General features: G+C 40.6%; 2 protein-coding genes across 2 annotated transcripts; both read right to left on the bottom strand.

Moving 5' to 3' along the window:
- Nucleotides 1-11118: 11118 nt before the first annotated feature.
- Nucleotides 11119-14990, bottom strand: ndufa11 (NADH:ubiquinone oxidoreductase subunit A11). Its single transcript, XM_079669682.1, has 4 exons — nt 14832-14990; nt 13631-13723; nt 12743-12865; nt 11119-11296 (listed from the first exon to the last, which is right to left on the bottom strand). The coding sequence occupies exons 1-4, from the start codon at nt 14908-14910 to the stop codon at nt 11184-11186; spliced, it is 408 nt and encodes a 135-aa protein (XP_079525808.1). The 5' UTR covers nt 14911-14990; the 3' UTR covers nt 11119-11183.
- Nucleotides 14991-15612: 622 nt separating this feature from the next.
- Nucleotides 15613-19675, bottom strand: mrpl55 (mitochondrial ribosomal protein L55). Its single transcript, XM_079682073.1, has 3 exons — nt 19515-19675; nt 18471-18666; nt 15613-16002 (listed from the first exon to the last, which is right to left on the bottom strand). The coding sequence occupies exons 1-3, from the start codon at nt 19568-19570 to the stop codon at nt 15850-15852; spliced, it is 405 nt and encodes a 134-aa protein (XP_079538199.1). The 5' UTR covers nt 19571-19675; the 3' UTR covers nt 15613-15849.
- Between the last annotated feature and the right edge of the window lie 178 nt (nt 19676-19853).

Raw genomic sequence — 19853 nt, 5'->3', positions numbered from 1 at the left:
GGGATATTTATCTCCCATTCTTTCACTTTTTCTGACATTTTCAACACCAAACATGTCGGTAATGTCTCTGTTTAGTGAACTACAGCAAACTGAAAGCCTGTACATTATTTATATCACACTTTATCAGTAGAAAAATGCAGGAAATGACTTTTTTTATGCAGTATTTTCTGATTTATGGCGCAACACAAAGATATTTCGCTCTGTGCAAACCTTTGACTCTAATATGTCAACAACATGAAACAAGAATATGAACCTGGCTTTATCCAATGTTCACATAAGAGTGCTACATCCTGACACATCCTTCATCTACACTGTCTCAACTGAAAGAGGACCAGAAACAAATTCAAAATATAATAAAATGTGGAGACTTTGGGATATTTATCTCCCATTCTTTTACTTTTCGGGCATTTTACAGACCAGACATGTCAATGATGTCACTGTTTACCAAACTACCACTTTTTCTGAAAAATGCATAAAATGATGCAATATATGTTAAATACATGGTTTATACATGTAATTACTGGGGTTCCATTTCTTCTGATTACCTCATTTGGGCGTGCACATTTGCCGTGCGCAAATCTACCTCTTTTGGATTTGGAAAGGTTGGCATGTATGTCAATTATGTAGACAAGCTAACGTCAAAGTAGTGTTGAAGAGCGGCATAGTGTATGTGAAATTAACCTCACAATAAGATGTGTGTATATTACAAATAATAATGTCATATTTCAAGATGATTACTTAGATATTACAATATGGTTGGTTGAGCTGGAGTTCATAATTGAGCTTACACGTTAACGTCACAGTCATATCTGAAGAACGAACCCAAACCGTGTTCTTTTTATTAATTGTGTTACCAATTTGGTGTCAAATAAATAGTAAGCATTGGTAATACCAATGCTGATAAAGTAAACTATTTTATTTCAGTATTTGTGTCTGGGAGAACGTACTGTACCCATTCCTATGTTCGGCAGTTATAGACTGGGCTTTTTTGTACAAGAGAATACAAAATATTAATATGGACCATTACTGTATAATTATCACCTGTCAAACCGACCCTGGTTTTTTTTCACGACACTGTGTCTCAGGGCATCTTAATATTTAAAAACCTATTAATGTGTTATACCAGATTAACGAGAAGAATCTCAGCTAACTGACGATACAAACCATTTTTACCAAAACAAAACACAAGTCTCATAAGAATTATCTAAATGACCCCTTAGCAAAAAATGCAAACAGACTTTGGCACAGAACTAAGAAGATACAAGTACCCTTATTACTTATCGTAGCTGCACATACAAGATATCCGATTAAAGCTGAGGTTCCACAGATTATTTAGGTATATAGTATCATCACTGAGTCATCCGAACTCGCGACAGGGGAACCAAACACAGACATCACAACACGTACCTTTACGGAGCTTCTAGGGAAATCGTCTCACCGTAGCTGTCAATCTGATCAAAAGACGTGTTCAATGGCATTAAAACGAGAAAAAATGCGGATGAATCGGTTAATCCATAGGTAGATAATGTATCTGTGTAATAATTTGTTTAATTTCTAATCCATAATTCAATTTTTATGTAAAAATCCGAGAGGAAAAGTTAGCTGCTATTGGTAGCCACCAGAGTGGCTGCTCCTTCCGGTCTTGGCTATGCGGTAGTCTAACACACACACGACCAAATAAGGACTATGTGGGAGTTCCCCTCGATTCCATTGGCTCTGACGGTTAGAAAGAGATGTCAAATCCAGCAAGGGGGGCCAGAGATATGGAAAATCCATCCAAATGGCCCCAGAAGAGGTTTTTTTTTGCTAAATCTGTCTAAAAAGGTCAAATATCACTTGTTTTGCATCAATCTTGATACAGGGTACTTATTATATGTTGTACTTTGGATTCCTAAAGCTTTTAGTCTAGTAACCCATCATCCAAGGTTAGTTTTCACTATAAATACAACATATATTTTGGACGGACACTATAATTTACAGTTTTTTACCATGTTCAATCTGAATTTTCTTTTAAATAAAAAACATCTATATTGATTCTGACTTTTCTACATCCAACTCACTTTGAGAAAGAAGATTATTAATTTAACCCTTTTAGAAGGGAAGATATGGTCATTTGTTCTGGGAATGTCATTTTCGAGCCTGAAACCTGAAAAACAGGCTCGGGTTTAACAGGTTAAATTATGTTATACAATGCACCTAATAAACAAGTATGGCATTTTGAAACATGGTGTGCAATAATTCTTACTGTAATTTGTGTGCATTTTGTTGTTAACTAAGATGATGTTATGATTTATTTGTTTTTAGTATGCACCTGGACGCTTTGGACATACCTGGAGAAGGAAGAAATTGGTCTTCGGAATGATGGGAGTTACAGACAAAAGGCGGAGACTAATGTTGAAACTAATGGAGAAACGATCCAGTCGGACGACGAAGCGTGCCCTGTCGCCCAAACTCAAATTTGGTGTATCCCGCATATGGCTGTCGGCCGTGATGCGCCTTATTTGGCCTTTCATGGCCGACGCACGGCCGATTCAACATGTTGAGTCGGCCGACACAGGCAGTCGGACAAATAAATCACTCTGATTGGCTGTTCAGCTAGCGAATCAGTGCATGAGAAGCGAAACGGTTGCTTGAGAATGTCTTCCACAAGCAACACTCCAATCGCTGAGAGCTCCAGTACTGCACGAAACATGTTTTCGATGGACGAGAGTGAAAAAGGAACGCACACGCTATTTGTTGTTTGTTTAGATCACGCAGTCTGTTCTTCTTCTCTGTCTTCCGGTTGTTGCCTCTTTTGAATGACGAATACACACTACCGCCACCTGCTGCTAAGGAGAGTTATTGCCACTCACACATGCGCCGTTCGTACGTGCTCAGCTGAAGACGCAGGAGAACAGCGACGCAACAGTCGGAGAGTTCTCTGGTGACTGCTTGGTGAGTCCGGGCCTTTAAGCCCCGGACACACCAAGCCGATTTTGGCCGTCGATGGATGTCAGGCCGACGATGAGCATCCTGTCGCCCTACTCAGATTGGTGTGTCCCGCACCCTTGTGTCTTTTCGGCCGTGACATGTCGAATTAGTAGGCAATCGGCCAAAGGCTGTCGGTCAAATAAATCACTCTGATTAGCTGTTCAGCTAGCGAATCAGTGCATGAGAAGCGAAACGGAAGTGAGGGACCCAAACAAATTATTAAGAAGGCAAATCTGAGATTTAATTTAACTCCAGCTCTTGACACAGGTTCGGGAAAGCCCCATGAGCTTCTTGCTGTAGAGTGAAAATGGAACGCACACGGTCTTTGTTGTTTGTTTATATCACGCAGTCTGTCTTCCGGTTGCCTCTTTTGAATGATGAATACACACTACCGCCGCTTGCTGGTAAGGAGGGTTATTGCCACTCACGCATGCGCAGTGCGTACATGCTACTTGGCCGTCGGCTGAAGTCTTTGCGGTGTGTTCCAGTGTGACTCTTTGGCCAAGACGCAAGAGACGTGAGGCGACACAACAATCGGGTCCGTCGGGACGTGTTCTTTGGTGTCAGTTTGGTGTGTCAGGGCCTTTAGGCCAAGAAGTCTACAGCTTATCATACCAGCTAAGCACAACAGCAGCTACATTAAACATTATTCCTGTATTTTCTGGTTCAGTTCATGGTAATGAAGATGAGATGATGGAGCGTTTTATCAGAATAAAAAACTGCAATAACTGAATTCATAAATAGCCCCTGCATGCATTAATGTCAAGGTAAAGTCACCAATGGATACTGAAGAACAGTTGCATTTGGCTGAGAACAGTTGAAATGCAGGCCATCAAAAAGAGCTTTGCAGTGCCCAGATGGATTTTAGAATACAAGATGGTGATAGTGATGGCCAGGCCGATGCACCACAGATGTGATACACTGAATAGGTAACAAAAAACAAGTCATACTGAAATTATTTTACACAGGATTACACAGTGATATCTTGTCAAATGCTTTCCTCTAGATGAAACAAGGCATCCAGCTGATTCAGCTTTTATAAGCCTACATCACCCCTATTCTGAAAAAACCCGGACTAAACCCTGACAACCCTAATAACTTCAGACCAATCTCGAACCTACCCTTTCTTTCAAAAGTTCTGGAACGCGCTGTAGCCTTCACAACTTAAGCATCATCTCTCTGCTAATAACCTCTTTGAAACTTTTAAATCCGGATTCCGCTGAAACCACAGTACCGAAACCGCACTCCTCAAAATTACAAATGACCTTCTCCTCTCCTCCGATTCAGGTAACCTCAACATCCTTATCCTACTTGACCTCAGCGCTGCCTTCGACACCATCAATCACTCCATCCTCCTCACCCGTCTTGAAACCACCTTCAACATCACCGGCACTGTCCTCTCTTGGTTCACTTCATACCTCTCTGACAGAAACCAGTTCATCTACATCAATAACTGCAAATCCCCCACCGCTCCTCTCCCCCAAGGTGTCCCTCAAGGCTCAGTTCTCGGCCCCCTCCTCTTCATCCTCTACCTGCTTCCCCTTGGTCACATAATCCGCCGTCATGGACTTCAATTCCACTGCTTTGCCGACGACATCCAGCTTCTCATCTCCACCAAGTCCATCTCCACTGCTACCCACTCCATCCTGACAAACTGCATCACTGAAATAAAATCCTGGCTCCAACTTCACTTCCTGAAACTCAACTGCAATAAATCTGAAATAATAATCATTGGACAAAAAAAGCTCACCACACCTATCCATAACTTCACCCTCAACATAGACGGCTTCCCAGTTAAAACCTCCCCTCACATCTGGAACCTAGGCACCATATTTGACCAAACCCTCTCCTACAACAGATACATCAAACAGATCACAAAGACAGCCTTCTTCCACCTCAAAAACATCGCCCGTCTACGTCCATCCCTCTCTCCCACTGCTGCCGAAACCCTCATCCACGCCTTCATCACCTCCCGTCTGGACTATTGCAACAGCCTCCTCTATGGTTCACCTGCAAAAATCCTCAACAAACTTCAATATATCCAGAACTCCGCTGCCCGTCTACTCACCCACACCCGAATCCGTGAACACATTACACCCGTCCTCATCAAGCTCCACTGGCTCCCCATCCCCCAGAGAATTCAGTACAAGATCCTCCTGATGACATATAAAGCCCTCCATAACCTGGCCCCATCCTACCTGACTGACCTCCTCCACAGACACACTCCCACTCGCTCCCTCCGCTCTGCCACTGCCAACCTCCTGTCCCTCCCCACCCGGACCAACCTCAAGTCTTGGGGCGACAGAGCCTTCTCCGTTGCTGCACCCACCCTCTGGAACTCACTACCCCAATCCATCAGAGATTCTTCCTCCCTCACAGCATTCAAAACATCACTCAAAACCCACCTGTTCAACACTGCATTCAACCACTGACCACCCCACTCCCCCCTATTTTCTGATTTGTTTATCTCTTTGTCTTTTTTTTGGTGTCTTTTCTTAATTCTCTGTCAAAGCGTCTTTGAGTTTCATGAAAAGCGCTATAAAAGTCCCATGTTTTATTATTATTATTATTACATCTTATCCAGAGCATCTCTGAATCATGGTTAATTCTTAAGATGATGTTATAAAATTCAGTTTCATTGTAGCCTAATATTAAAACATAACAATGTACATAAGCTGGCTCAGGCAGAGGATTCCTGGAAACAACGTTTTTAAGTGTGTGTGTACTGTATTGTCTGTTGTAAAGCAGAGTTGTGGAATAAGGGCTGATGGGCTTAATAGTTCATCTGAATGTCAGGCGAGAAAGTGGATATTCGCCTACATGGCCCATGTTTCTAACAACTGGGGGAGTATCAATACCACATTGTTGTTGCCATGATGATAAGCTTTCCTGTTCGGTTTAGCAGACTTCTGGGCCTTAGTTCAGGGCTGCATATAATCGTTAGCCTTTAGCACAGTATCCATGTGCATGCCATACATTTTTATGTAGATTAGTTCTTGCAAAGACTGGTAAAGGCTTTCAATAGTGCATGAATAGTTATTGGGCCTAGATATATTCACAGGAACACCAATGCTATGCTTACCATACAGTATAGTTCATGCTCATGTGTGTGCATTGTAATCTGACAAACAGAGGCTTGTTCTGTAGTCATTCTTTGCAGTCTGCCTTGTCATTTTCAGTTGCTTGCTGAGACTACGGGGCAACATTTGACCATTTGACATGCAGACACCGACCAACAAGGTTAAGCTAGCCTTTGATTTGACCCTTTTTAGTTATCTTGGCTCTGAATACGATTGCATATTACAAAGTAGGCTAATGAGCAAACCTGCTTGCTAATCGTTAGCTTTGTCACTTACTTTGCAGATTAGGTAAGCATATAGTGTAATCGACTCCTGCGTCATACAGCCTCACAGAGCTGTTTATTTTCTGGATCCAATGGAAAACTCACATTGCTTTTTGTCAAAGGAGCCCTTGCGATGCTTACTTTTGAGTTGGCCTACAAAATGCACCAGCACTGCACCACTTTATGTAGATGCATTAACTTAATACTAACTAACTAACTAACTAAGCTTGACCAACATGTTGGCATATTTCAGTGATGACAGTGACTGAGCCAAACAAGGACAGCCCCAGCACTTTGTGCATACTCTTTGATCTCACTCAGTTTTTTTCCTGTTCAGTCTGTTGACTTGTGCTATTATTTATTAATAACTCATAGATCTCTTTCTTTAGGGGGATGAAGTGCATTGAGTGGTTTGTGGTGACAGCTGTAGCTTCATACATGAAAAAACGTTTCAGTGCAATGGGAGGAGATGTTGCCGTTTGATGCTTTGTATGAGTACAGTACTTCATGATGAAGCACCTCCTACAGTGTGCTTACAGAAAGGTACCACACTGTGTTTCTTTGAGACCCTGTTGAAGCAGTGCTCCCATGACTCAGCATCTCTCAAAACACTGCAGCATTCAGCACCCAGCCTAAAGCGGCTAGATCAATATTTCAAGGAGGATCAGAAGCTGCTTGTTATACACAACAATAAGACGTTAATGCTTAACCACGAATCACTTTGAATCCGCTGATGTCATTTGGACAGAAAAACAACAGAAACTCAACTCACTCTTTGTGGGACATTTTTCTGGAAAGAAATGTGGCTCTTGATTGAACATATAATAACATTTTTGCTGATTCTCACTTGTTCAACTGCCCCGAATGTTCAAAAACAAAAACACAACAAAACATGAAACAAATGGACCACAAAATCGTTATTTTAAAATTTCACGGGGACAGCTCTAGATCATTATTAGATTCCATCTAAATGGGATTTTGAACATGTAGCCAGTGGGTTCCAAATATTTCTGTCACCCCCATAATAACAGGCATAACAAACTGTGTAATGATATGGAACAATTAATTATAACAATTATAAACTAACACTTACATTCACTGAAAGAACAATAATGCATAAGCTGTGGGAATAGTTGACTGTCCCTATATAGATATTATGGGATGGGTAAAGGGGCTGGGCCAGTAGACAGGAACAGCTGGGCTCATGTAGAAACACTGATTCACTCTCAGATCAGGTTACTGACCGACTGCCGCAGCATTCAGCCAGGCTCACATTCTGCTGCAGACCTCCACACCTTGAGGCCATAGACACGGTGTCAAAGTGTGTCAGGACAAACAGCATTTTTTGACTGCGGGTCACACACTTGTGTTGTAAAAGATGTTGGAAAACACAAGGGCTCAGCTGAGAAAGAAGCAGAACATAAATACTTTAAACAGAGATGAAGCCTTGTAAAACATTTTGGAGAGTATTTAGAAATACATGAAATACTCCAATTCCATTCTAACCTATAGCATACAAAGCAAAAGAATTGTGCAACATTAATTTAAGACAGTCATTTTACCTTTGACGTGTTCCCATACAAAAAATGCCTTTTGATCCTTGATTCCTTTGTTATACTGCATGGACTGCATTTATATACTGCTGCTCCTTTCCAGGATATGCCATCTCTCAAAGTGCTTTGACAGATACAAGTCAGCATTCACCCATTCACACATAATACTCTTAATGCAAAGTATCTACATTAATATTATGTTGGATTTCTGGGTGAAATGATCATCCTTAAACAATCAGATTCAGGCATGGCCACCCATCTACCAGCCTCCCTCTTACCTCACTGCTGGTGAACTGCAGGTCTACGCCTTTGGACGGAATATATGAATAAGAAATGAGAGCCTCCCATTGAGAACCGTACATTTAAATTAACATAACAAAACTGTACTGAATCTACTGTATTACATGGGTGGAGCATGAATATGCTATATTTCACAAGATACATATATATGTGGAGTTTTAGCAAAACACTGTACATTTGCTTTCTTTTAACACACAGGAAGAAATGCAGCCCAACATTGATTCTCCCCATCTTTCACCATGCGTCATGTGTCTTTAAGAGGGCTGTGTGTGGTTGGCTGCTCTCCAGAGAGTTCAGCAGGAAGTCCTTTTGATGCTGATGCAGCCAGACAGTCCCCAGCAGGCTATGTGCAGCCACAGCCCAACAGTGTACTGAGCATGTAAGAATGGGGAGGGGGAGTCCACGATGAAGACCCACCCTGCTTACACAGAATATCATGTTACAAAAATACAACAGTAGCTTAATATTAAGGCGTTACTGAAGGCTGCATCAGGGGGAGTACCACTATACTGTTCCATCCAGAGTATATATGGGACTTGATTTTGTATGTGTTGAAGGTATTAACCCAATCTGTTGTGACAAACTTACATGCGTCTCACAATATAATTATCATACAATATTTATAAGCAAAATGTTATCAGCAAAAACTGTCTGCCTCTAATGGCCTTTAGACTGCACTGCAGAGTTCCCAAGGGCGGTGGCCAACACACAAATCACTTCCATCCGATAAGATTCCAGCAGAAGGGGAGGGATCAGGAAATGCAGTTTTTCCTGAGCCTGGGTGTCTCATGAGGTTTTCTTTTGTATACAGTTCAGTAGGTGGACACCTGGTTTGGTAATGAGCATATAGTGTAAAAGGGTCAGTATTTATTTCTTATCTGTAAACTGTACTGCTCTGTAGGCTAATACTTAAAGTGAGAATCTATACACCCTGAATCTGCTTTATGGTTTCCATTTCTTATTTTTTTAATTCAGTAGGTGAATCTATATGTTAATAAAATAGTGTGCGTGAGCTGCGTGAGTATGTTATCCAATCCAATCCATTTTATTTCTATAGCACGTTTAAAAACAACAAAGTTGAACAAAGTGCTGTACATCAACAACTGTATAAAAACATGTTCAACTAAAACAGAGCATTTTCTGTCAGATCAGATTTCATTTCTGCTTTTTTAAACTGTAGCATGGTCTTAGTGTTTTATGTTGGGGTGTAGGCTACTGCCTAAATATGCTAAATGAAAGGCAGGTTTTCCTATCAATAAAATCTCTGAGCAGAGGACACATTTTCGATCTTGAATATCTTGGTTTATTCCTTTCACTCAAAACAATTAATCATGAGCAGAGCCACCCTAATAGCTGAATTATATCTTCACTTATCCTAACCTTTAGTTAGTCGTACATGTTTTATTTGTGCAGTTGATATTGTAACAGACAGACTAATATCAATACATTCACTGTCAAATCCAAAAGCTCCTTAATTGCAAACAATTGTGTGTAATTGCACCTGGTTTAAATAATTATAAGCTAACATTAGTAAGTAAGCCATTTTTTGCATTTTTGCAAAGGTCAGAGGTGGTCAACACACTCTCACTCCATAATCGTCCAGGAGCGACGTTTGGTCAGGGTCCCGTGGCGTGCAGTTGTGATGCTCCTTGGCTCCTTCAGCTTCATAAAGGGACGCAAATAGCTTTCAACTGATTGCGATGTATTCCCATCTGCGGCGGGATTTGACGCTCATGGAAGCACGGCATTCGTTTGTGTCGGCTGCCCTTAAAGGCAATGTGACCGTCCATTCCCATTGGATAACGGAGAATTGTACACTCGGAAGTAAGTATTCCCCTTACTGTCGATTGATTTTACAGTGATATCTGCACTACTCATCGACTAAAAAACACCAGATTATCCTTGTTAATTACATTGATTGGTTTAAATTGTGTGCAATGCTTTCGTATTTTTCCTCTTCGATTCGGAGAAACAAATTTCACCCTGGAGTGAGATGAGTCTTTGATACTGGACAGTTTTCTCATCTAAAAAAAAGGGATGATAGCTCATACAATAGAGATTTCAAAGGTATTTTATTTTGAAACTCTACATCAGAATGTCCTGATTTTTTCTGAGTGACTAGATGGGATGTCCTGGTATCACCCTGAAGTGAAATGAGTCTTTGATGCTGGACAGTTTTTGTTTTATTCTCATCTAAACACAGAGGGATGATTTTTTTTTACTCTACTGTAATGCATAGGATATTCGCGCACCGCAATATCACGTGCAGGCTGGCTTGACTAGGTTTTCCCGAGTGGAGGCTGGCTTGACCGCAGTTGCCTGAGGAAGGCTATGTGTATTGTTTTTGTCATTAACCTTTTTCGGACCACTTATTTATTTATTTTGGTGACAATCCGACCTCCCTGCTGCTACTCTGGTTCAAACTGCATCCACCAAACAATATGATTTATCTCGACCTCCCCAAAATAACCAAAATCTGACAGGATGTGAGATGTTTTTTTAGCTGTTCTGTCGTCGTTTCCTGCGATCTTCTCCCTGCAGTCAGTCAAAATGAATGAATGAATGAAAGGGCGTTTCTTTGACTATTTATAGGCAAACATGGGCGTTACGTGAAGCCCGCAAAAGCTGCACCGCATTTCGAGTCGGTTGTGATTTATAAAAGGGAAACAGGCTTAGGAAGTGCCATACGCACTTTCCTCGCCGGTACGCAATATTTGGTGAATCGGAAAGTGGCGGAACATTTATGGACCTATTTTTCGGATTTTTACTACGTAAGCAACCTTCCCACGTCAATCCTACGCACGGAGTTATACATGAGGCCCCAGGGCTCCATACCCCACACACTATGTGAAACTCCTACATGTGACTGCATGTCACTCTACATATACCTCTATGTTTTAATCTACGTGTAATGGAGAATATTACTATAATACGACTAACATCAATAACTGGTAAATTCACAAGTACTTTATTACATAAACTCTTTTTACAACAGGGTTAAACGTAGCATCTTCCGCTCATCGTACGGGAGCTCCTGCCAGCTTCCATCCCTCCATCTTGCCCACTTTAGTGTAGAAGGCCAACACACCGAGACCCAGACAGGCTGACGTCCCGGTCACAGCACTGTGGGCTGGAAACACACAGAGGGGGGGTTAAGGTCCACACACAGTAGAAGAGCAGAGGAGATTGGTTTGTTTTATACACTTCAATTCAGTAATGACAGTTTTAAAACTGGTTGAATTACCAGGGGGAAGAAGTACTCAGATCTTACACTTAAGTCAAATAGAAGAACCAGAGTGTAGGAATACTCTGTTACATTAAAAGTCCTGCATTCAAAATGTTACTCAAGTAAAAGTACAAAAGTAATAGCATTAACATATACTTAAAGTACCAAAAGTAAAAGTGGTCCTCGTGCAGATTGGACCATTTCAGAATAATAGATATGATATGTTTTATAATGATTGATCATGAAAGTGTTCTCAAAGCTGGTAAAGGAGCAGCTAGTTTGAATGACTTTGTATACTGCAGGGCAGCTTGTGAATTGACTCCAGGTGGAACTAAAGTCTGATTTAAGTCACATTTAAGTACAGTACTTGAGTAAATGTAAATGTTACCTGACACCACTGCAAATAGGTCATTATTTTGAGATACCTTACATCATGCCAGGTACGTGCTGGATGTACGGCGATAAACAAATGAATTAAATAAATAGAGTGCAGCCAAAACCAACATATAACTCCAATAACTGGGTTGCAGTCTAATTGTCTATTTTGCTTGTATGATTGAAATGACCCAAAAGAACCTGAATGGCTGTTATGATAAGAGCCAACAGACTTATACGTTACGGTGCTTATGAAACCCATTTCCATCTTATGCCATAACCTGCCAAAGAGCTTATATGTTTTGAACTTTCAATAGTTTATTAAACCAGAAGGCGAAATAGGAACATAACGCCAAATACAATAAAATGATCAAATAAAGTCAACCTTTCAAGGTGTTTCCTGAGTTGAGTGGTGTTTCTTAAGCTTTTTTCCTCAATCGAACATGTTTAAATGGTGATATGTTTTATACAATAACACTGATTGGTATTCATTTCAATACAAGCTGACAAAGAGGGTGAGCGCAACAACCATTGAGTTTCACTTACATTTGTATTCAAACCTTGGTAATGGAGTAATATATTCTCAGTTATCCACCTTAATAAAGCCTGCATGAAACAAGATCATAACCACGCACGGCTTAAAGTATATATATTATGTGCTTTTTGTAGCCCATCCATGGGAAATTGTAGTTTTCCATAATTATGTCACCCAGTGCATTTGTCTTAAGTCCTAATAACTATTCCTTAATGTATTGGCTATTTCAGATTTTGTTTTGGTAATGCATATTCCAAAGACAAAATGAAACGCTGCATTTAAATTCGGATTTGGACGTTGATCAGCATGGAAACAATGAAGGAATCGAAGTATTCGGGTCAGCCTGATTTTCAGGGCCATGTTAATAGTCAACTATGCTAATGCTAGGCGAGCTGCTGGATCGGCAGAACTTTTTGAATGAGCGTCAGGATTTGACTTACTTCTGGCTCCAATGAAGATTCCAGAGGCACAACCCCCGACGAAGTAGTTGAAAGGGTCATCTGGAGCGTCACGAGCCTGAGCACTGAGGCAAGTCGCCATGCCGAAGACCGCCCCCATGGTGGCTGGTCGGTCAGACACACACACACACACACACACACACACACACACACACACACACACACACACACACACACACACACACACACACACACACACACACACACACACACACACACACACACACACACACACACACACACACACACACACACACACACACACACACACACACACACACACACACACACACACACACACACACACACACACACACACACACACACACACACACACACACACTTTTTAAATGGCATTTTTTGAAAACTCGCAATGTCAGGTGCACCAAGTGTGAAAAAACAGCCAGAGCACGACTCTTAGGAACAGAAGTGATGGTGAAATGTAATCTCATGTTGGGCTGAATGCCACGCTACAATGTGATATCCTTATTGCCAAATACTGTTGTTGTCATTATGTGACTTTTTCTGATTTTTAGAATATTTTAGTAACCAAAAACAAAGTGGTATATCTTCTTCGTCTGCCGTTTAATAAAAGAAAAACATCTCGGTGCCCACCAGCTCGAGGATATTGTTAGTAACCAAACCTCTGGATTTAGGTACCTGGTCAAGAACTGACCTATAGACATCTCGAGCATCTTTCTGAGAGGTTTACTGAAGATGTGAGCAGCAGCAGAACAGGGGACAACTGCAGTTTGAACGGCTATGGGTTCATCAGTGATAATGGGTGGTCTTTTTTTAAGGTCACAAAGAAGTCTTATTCTTGTGTTTTAAATCAGACGGATTCTAAAATATGAAATCGTGAATATTTACCCATGGTCACAGTTATGTTGGTGGCCCTCTGTAGCCCTGCCATTGCAGATTCAGGCTGGACTGCCACAAGGTGGTAGGCTGAACCAACCATGCCTGAAAACACACACAAAGTAACACACACTTTAACAAATAGGTTCAAGGTTCAAGGGCTTTATTGTCAAATGGACCTTAAGTCCGAAGAATAAGTCAAATTCTAATCGAGCTTAGTGTACTCTGTCAGCTCTTCAGTCAGCGTCAGTATGACACCATGTAAACAACTGGACATTGGTTTCTCATTTTAACACCAACTCCATCTTGATTGCATTATCTAAAAAGCATGCAAATAAAATACATGCATCTTGAAAACAGGAATAATAATCCAGCATCAGTCATGAATGCATCACAATAAATGAATATTACAGTGTATATTGGGAGAAGAGGCTTCTAAAACAAAAAGGGGAAAATATCTACACAGTCCACTTATTTAATAATTCTTCTTTTTTTTGTATGTGTTTATACATATGAGGAAAACAATGTTTATGTGCTATCACTGTAATTCATTGAGGTGATTATTATAGCAAAAGGAAAACCTTTGAAGTCATATTTTGCTTCTCATCTCTATTCCAATGTCTTTAATAGTGACTTTGAACGTAGCATGGTTCTCAGTACAAGACGGACTGATCTACTGGATTTTCACGCGAAACTATCTCAGATACTTAGGCATAGGCATAGATAAAGTGCAGGTGTAAGCCCAGCTGACAGAAAGGGAGATTTATACGTGATAAGAAGCCTTTAAAAACTCAGCGTTATATTGTCGTCTTTACAAAGGAAACGTTTGATATTTGGCAAAAGTATGACCAAAAACTTGTTTCAAAGTTTTCCTTTGAAATCATTTATCAATAACCCGATATCAGTTTAGTCACATAAATTCCACTTTAGATGTCAAATGAACATGCGACTCCACATAACTCCAATGTAAATGTGTGTTGTTAGCTCACTGCCTCTACTATACATTGAATTATGGGAAACCAAAGTAGTTTATCAGAGTTTGGATGGAAGTTGACCTGAAAACATCTTGAATAGCAGATACAAGACCTGGGCTAACTTGCTAACGTTAGCGGTAGCATTAGCTCAAACATGAACGCCACTGTTCGTTATCTTTCGCGCCCCAGCGTACACAGCCACATTGACTCGCAGTTTATTTATCAATGCTGATATTTACCCAAAGCTGTGCCTAGCTTTGTACTGATCCATGTTTTCTGGACGCAGGCAGTGCCCTCTGGTATGTCCCAGTACCCCATTTCGGCTTTAGCAAGGACGCAATCTGGAGTTCTCGCGAGAAACGTCTTCTTTTTCTTCTTCTTTAATTTTAATGGCGGACTACAACCAACGTTAGATGTGTATGCTGCCACCTTCTGTACCGGAGTTTGTCACATCATTAAGACCAATGTCTTATATAAATACAAATAAAATAAACAAGTTAACTATATTCTGTATATCCCATCCTTTTTATAAGTTAAACATTTAAACAAGGCCCTTTGAACCTGAAACTGCTTCCGACAGCCCTTTTGGGCTCCATTCTCTTGCAATCTCTACAACCCTTTCCTTCAGTTTTTCGGTTTTTCCCCATCTACTCTGAACCTTCTACATCCGAATAACCCATGTTTACCATTTCCTTATAGACTCACATCCATGAAATGCAAGAAACGTAATTTTGATGGCAAGTTTTTCTTGCATCAATGCCACCTGCTGGACTGTGAAGAGATAACATGAATCTGTGCCTAACCTTTGTGCTAGAAAGGTTTATTCAATAATTTATATGTAAAGGTCTGAAATAAGTACACTTTAGTGTCAAATTAACTGATTCTTCCTCCATATAAGTAACAAAAAAATACTTTTTGTATTTAAAATAAATCAATCAATCAGGGCATGTAGAAAACATCAAGCCCATCAAAATTTTTCTAAATATTCCGTGAGTTTTAATAAATTCAACACCCGAGATACACAGCTTCAAACCAATTTATTGACTTAACATTGTTATGGATTCCAGCTTTGCCAGGTTGTTGAGGCTGTAAGGATTCAGAGTTCCTGCTACATATCTCTTTGCCATACGAAAGATTCACTGTTCCGCCATTTCTGATTTTATACCAAGTCCTTTTTGGCAATAATACAATACAATCACAACATGCTATATTGACACATTAAACCTTCTATTCTGATCTGCAATGTCTTGTTTCTTTTCATAATTTCTTCTTCCAGAATTTGCTGTATTTGTCTGCTGTGAAGTCGTCCTCATAGTCGACTGCTGTTAGTTCTTTCGTCTTCTTCACGGCTCTCTTTTTCTGTCGCGCTCGACGCTCCTCTTCAGACAGAGTGGATAGGTTGACTGGCATCTTTCAAAACACACAGAGAAAATCCAATTAACTGACAGAATCATGACATTCTGAATCAACATACTTATAGACAGGCATGCCATAGTAACAATTCATCCTATTATCTTGAGCCAGGCGCGCCGGATTCATTTTAGAAGTGTGGGGGCCAAAAAAAGTGCGTGTGTATGGCCCAATCCCAAACCACGCCCTACCAGCAGCGCCGGATTCATTTCAGAAGTGGGGGGGGGGCAAAAAGTGCATGTGTATGTGACAAACTTGCCAACCCTCCCGATTTTCGCGGGAGACTCCCGATTTCCTCCCGGGGTCATATTTATTTCTCCCAATTTCTGACTAAATCTGATTTGTTTCATTATAAAATAACGCACCAAATGTTACGGTTTCCACTCGGACTTCAATACAGCTACACCATTGTTTGCTTTCCATGGTAACGTGTCTCTTTAGTGGCGCGAGCAAGTGAAAGCCTGAGAGGGTGTTCTGGAGGAAGATAGTCAGAGAAAACAGAACAAGAATGGACAACTCGACCCTCTGCTCACTCCTTTCCTGTAAATTAAACTGGTTCAGCCCACACATATGACAGCGCAGAACTCATTCCATCTCTTCTTTTTTCCTGCTACGCTCTTGTTTGACAAGCTGAATGTTGACTGGTGTTTGACTGAAGAAAGCTCTGTGAAAAGTTCCAGTTATTAACTCGGTATTTACAAAGCTGTCATCTCCACATTTGGAGAAAGTTACAAGTCGTTTGAAAGCAGCAAATCGGCATATTTAACAGAAGGCTCGTTTAGTGGTTTTGCAAATAATTAACCACTCTCTGTTTTTTTACCATTCTGCATTGAATTACCTTTCTCTTTGCCCAAATAAGCTTTTATTTGCCCGTCTCAATGTCCCGACAACAAACCTCCATCCAGTCGGAACCAGCCTGTTTCGGTTCAACGATGCAGGCGGTGGTGGTTTTGACAGTGTCTGCGGCCGCAGAGCTACTGCTTTTGGGTTCATCTGGCTGCGCAGGTCCTATGGTTGAAGGGCCAGGCTCCGGAGTTGCGAATGTCAGGGATGTGACATTCAAGTTGTTGAATTTAAGTTTATTTTGCCAGTATTTTGTTTTCTTATGCGCCGGTTCTTCTGACATGTTTGCAAGTTTATCTATCTAGGTTAATGGCTGACACACACAGAACAAAGTAACAAATAACGTAAACAACGTGAATAAACACATCTAAGCTTTTTTATTGGTTGTAATGAATATACAAATATTACCATGAATGTGGATAAATACTGTATTTAACAATACGGTATTCTGTTTTTCACATTTGTTATTTTTTAATCTGTTCGAAATAAAGACTGAAAATGAAAAATAATGTACATGGATACATTTGAATAGTGGGACAATGTCCTATTTGATTGGATTACAATGTACATATTCTTCCTGTTATGTCTGCCTGCTTTATTTTACCTAATAAAAAGTGACCTGCTGCTCCATCGAAATCAGTCGCATTGACCCGAAGACACATTATGAGTTGTATACACTGCTGGAAAGAGGAGATTCCTAGCTTTCTAATGATATCAGGATTCTTTTTGTACTCCAAATATTAAGCAAAATATGTCCCATTATATAATGACTGTTACAGAGTCATAATTTTGAGAAAGAGGCCTTCAAAGTTTCCTCTTCTATGGAATCCATCAATTTATTGATTATTAGCGGAGCAACGATCAAAGTAGTAACGGAGGGAAGATATTTTTGTTTGGATTACTGGTCTGGGGGAAGCTTGTGTGTGTGTGCGTGCGTGTGCGTGTGTGTGTGTGTGTGTGTGTGTATTTTTGCGTTTGTGTGTATTGTGTTTGTTTCCCGGGGAAAACCGTCACGAGAAACACCGGCTGTTGTTATGCCTGCTGTGACGTCAAGTTATTCCGTTCTCTGCTTGTAATTATGCCGTTACAAGCTTCAAAGTTGTATTTATCATCTGAATTTGCAGAAACAAGTTTAATATTCTGAAAGCCAAGACTTTGTTTATTTGAAATCAGATAAAAACAAACTGTAACGGACCCTGCCGTGTTATCTATGATTACTATGCCTTACATTCATAATTTCAGTGGAGGGAGGGGGAGCGGCGCTGTGGAAGAGCGGAGTGGCGAGTGAGAGCTGTCATCTTCCCTTTAAAAGCTTAAAAAATGCCCGTAGCTAGTGAGATTGAATATAGGCTAACAATCAAAAATAACAAAATATACACAGCTAGATCAGATCGCGTTTTAGATGCGACTTTAGAGTAGAGGGGAAATATTGAAACGGGATTTGTACAGTGTTCCGCGGCATCTGCTGCTGCGAAAATGTGGGGCAGGGCTGTAAAGCGCCCTTGACGACATGACTCGTATCTCACCGCTAGATACAAATGTCCAATTATGAAACTGTGTGGTCAATCGGATTGCCATGAGCAGAAATAATGAACGTGTATAGCGCCAGAGCAGAGAGTTCTCACCATCAGGATGCGTCTGGGTTCTTTGTATCTAATGTTGATTGTTGCTCCATCAGGTCGCACTAAAATCACAGGAAACGCCCTCTCATACTTCTGCCGGCCGCAGCGCACCACCGACGTCCGGTTGGAGTTCAGCTGAGGAGGCTGAGTGTGGAGCAGAGAGGCCTGGCCGAGGCGCGGGAACACAGGGCACACACACCTGCACACACACACCAAATGAGACCTTAGTGTCATGATGCAGAATGTAATCTTATCTGCATGCTGGTCAAATAGCTCATAAATGTTAAAATATGACCAGCCCTTTGATAGATTTCCATTGTTTTTATTAGCCACTTGCATATCTTACCACCATTTAGCAGGTCAAGATAAATGGTGCCAATGTTTTTCCTCTGTTTCAATTCATCATTCATAAACAAACGGTTGAAATATATAGTACAATCATAAGACATATTGAAGATATGGGAGACCTTGAATACATATCCAAAGCTTTAGAAAAGGGGATCAGACACTAAACAGAAAGTATTTAGAATATTCATTACTAAGACTTCAGAATTGGACAGAGTTCATGTTTTATACAAAGACATTACAAGCTATAAAAACCAATAGCCTAATAAAGAATCTAATGGAAAATGGAATCTAATGGAAAACTCTAATCTTGTCACTTAATGGTCCTTCATTGATTCAGTTTAACAATGGTCAATGGTCTAAAATAGGCAACCTATAATAAACACCAACACGTGACAAGGGAAGACAATAGTACAAAGTAATTGCATTTCTGAGTAGAGACCTTAGCTAGATGTCCCCAGCCATTTTGGTGTATTATAGCTTTGACATAATTTACTTATCGACTGTTGCTTTAAGCGCTTTTTAACGAGAGACACATATAAAGGCATTTCAATAGTCACTGTTACAAGTCTGCTGTACCTAACACAGGCTGAAGGGACACGTCTGTTAGCTTCGATATTAGCATTGTTAGCGGCAGAACATCTTTACCGACATGGAGCAAAAATATAGTTTATGACCTCCATGTTCAAAACGTATTCTTACCGTGCTAGAAGCCTGGGCAGTGTACAAAACTTAATTAAAGACATGTTCGCAACCATGGATTTCAGACAGGAAGCACTTCCGGTAGAAGGTCAAACACTGAGTTACCGAAGAAATGTCCGAGTTCATCCTAAAGCGAAGGTTGGTTCCGACACATTTCACACGGCTCTGCTGGCTGTAGCCGGGGGGCAGAAGCAGAAGTATCACTTAAAATATTTAATATGATATGATGATTATATGATGTTTTTTTCACAATTTGTGCTGTGTGCATCATTTGTAGTGATGGAGAAAGCGAAGCTTACTGAGGCACCATTTGATAAGTCAACATACAGATCTGATGCA

This window comes from Notothenia rossii (genome assembly GCF_949606895.1).
Source record: "Notothenia rossii genome assembly, chromosome: 1".
Taxonomy (NCBI): domain Eukaryota; kingdom Metazoa; phylum Chordata; class Actinopteri; order Perciformes; family Nototheniidae; genus Notothenia; species Notothenia rossii.
This window is presented reverse-complemented; position numbering and strand designations above follow the sequence as displayed.